The 1,702-nt window shown below is 66.7% G+C and overlaps 1 protein-coding gene across 1 annotated transcript in view; it reads left to right on the top strand.

Moving 5' to 3' along the window:
• Nucleotides 1-1,702, top strand: part of MGAT5B (mannosyl (alpha-1,6-)-glycoprotein beta-1,6-N-acetyl-glucosaminyltransferase, isozyme B) — a 55,683-nt gene that overhangs the window by 30,101 nt on the left and 23,880 nt on the right. Inside the window, exons 15-17 of the mRNA XM_014531734.1 lie at nt 29-145; nt 1,087-1,161; nt 1,600-1,702. Coding sequence (XP_014387220.1) covers nt 29-145; nt 1,087-1,161; nt 1,600-1,702 — 295 coding nt within the window. The remainder of the gene's footprint in view (nt 1-28; nt 146-1,086; nt 1,162-1,599) is intronic.

The raw sequence follows: 1,702 nt of genomic DNA, 5'->3' as shown, positions 1-1,702 counted from the left end.
CGCACGCCCGCCTGCCCCTGCCCGCCAGGTGTTCTCGCAGCACCCGTACGCCGAGAGCTTCATCGGCAGGCCCCACGTGTGGACCGTGGACTACAACAACTCGGAGGAGGTCGAGGCCGCCCTCAAGGCCATCATGAGGACCCAGGTGAGCCTCAGGCCCATCAGCACCGCCAGTGCGGGCCGGCCTTCACTGTCATTGGGAAGCGATGCCCTCCTGGTGAATTCCGACTCCCAGGCCGGGGTCGGCGGGGTGACCGCGGAGCCCCCCTCACCTGCGTGTGTGAGGGTGAGGGGCACAGGTGAGGGAGACCTGAGGCCCCAGCCTGGCTGGCCCCCAGCTCCGGGGGCCCCCTCAGTCACCTCTCGGCCTCAGTGGGTTTGCCCGTTGGCACCTGTCCGTCCAGATGAGGCCGTTCAAGGTGAGGGGACGGGAGGTCGTGCGGGCACCTGCCTCCTGCTGCCTCCCCTCTCACTGTCGCAGCCGATATTCCCGGCAGGAAATGACACCCCATGGGGTGAGCCTCCCAGGCTGTTGCCGCCTCTGGCGGGAGGTCCCGGCAGGTGGGACTCGGCTGGCAGGGGCCTTCGCGTCACCACGTGGCACGGGTTTGCCGGGAGCAGGCAGAGCATGTGGGGGGGAATCTCTTCTCTAAAAATCAATGGAAAAACATCCGTGGGTGAGGAGTAACAAACCAAAAAAGAAAGAAAAGAAAAGAAACGAGGACCCAGGCGCCGGGGGAGCCTGGGGGTCACGAAGGACAGGGGGCCTGGGCCTGTCCCAGGTGGGGTGGAGCTCGGGTGGCTTCCTGGAGGCGGTGTCGCCTGAGGGGAGGGTGGATGGGCTGGGTTGGCCTTGGGAAGAGGCATCAGGGCGGAGCGTTGACATGACTGGAAGGGGGAAGCTCAGTGAGGCTGGAGGGAGGTCCTGGCCTGGGTCTCCTAGGTCCTGAGCCCCGGGGAGCCCGGGGGGTGCACCGAGGAGCAGGGAATCCGAGCAGAGGGCCCAGGTCTCCGCTCCCAGTGCTGAGCATGGCCGGCCCTTGGCACCAGGTCTCCTGCCCCCCTGTCTGCCTGTCTCTCCCACAGGTAGACCCTTACCTGCCCTACGAGTACACCTGTGAGGGGATGCTGGAGCGAATCCACGCCTACATCCAGCACCAGGTAGGGGGCCTCTGCTCTCTCCCCCACACACCCCGTCCGACCAGAGGAGGCCGCCCGTCCAGGTGCTGTGTCCATTTAACTCCCTGTCCTTCCCCAGGCCGTCCATCTGTCTCCTTCCTTCCAGCACAGCCGGTGGGGCTGGGGGGCCGAGGGGTGGGGTCAGTATGACTGTCAGAGGCCAGGCCTGAGGCCCCGGGTGGGTTCCCTGACCTCCGGGGCCTCCCTCCCACCCTCCCTGGAGACAGATCAGTGCCCACCTGGTGGGGCTGCTGCGAGGGGTAAATGAAATGACGCCCGGAAGGCCACGGCATTAGCAAGCCCCGATGGTGATGCGAGCATGATGATGGGTTTGCCAGCACCCACGTGTCAGCCCGTGGCTCCCGTGGCTGCCGTGGCCACCGTGGCCCGCTGCCCTCTCACACTGCTCTCTCCTGGCAGGACTTCTGTGCAGCCCCAGGCCCCGCCCCAGCAGGGGCTGGAGTCCCGAAGAGCCCCTTGGTCCTGGCCCCCAATGCCACCCACCTCGAATGGGCCCGGAACT

This window comes from Myotis brandtii, unplaced genomic scaffold (assembly GCF_000412655.1).
Source record: "Myotis brandtii unplaced genomic scaffold, ASM41265v1 scaffold825, whole genome shotgun sequence".
NCBI lineage: Eukaryota > Metazoa > Chordata > Mammalia > Chiroptera > Vespertilionidae > Myotis > Myotis brandtii.
Note: the sequence above shows the minus strand (reverse complement) of the source record. Positions and strands in the feature narration are given on the sequence as shown.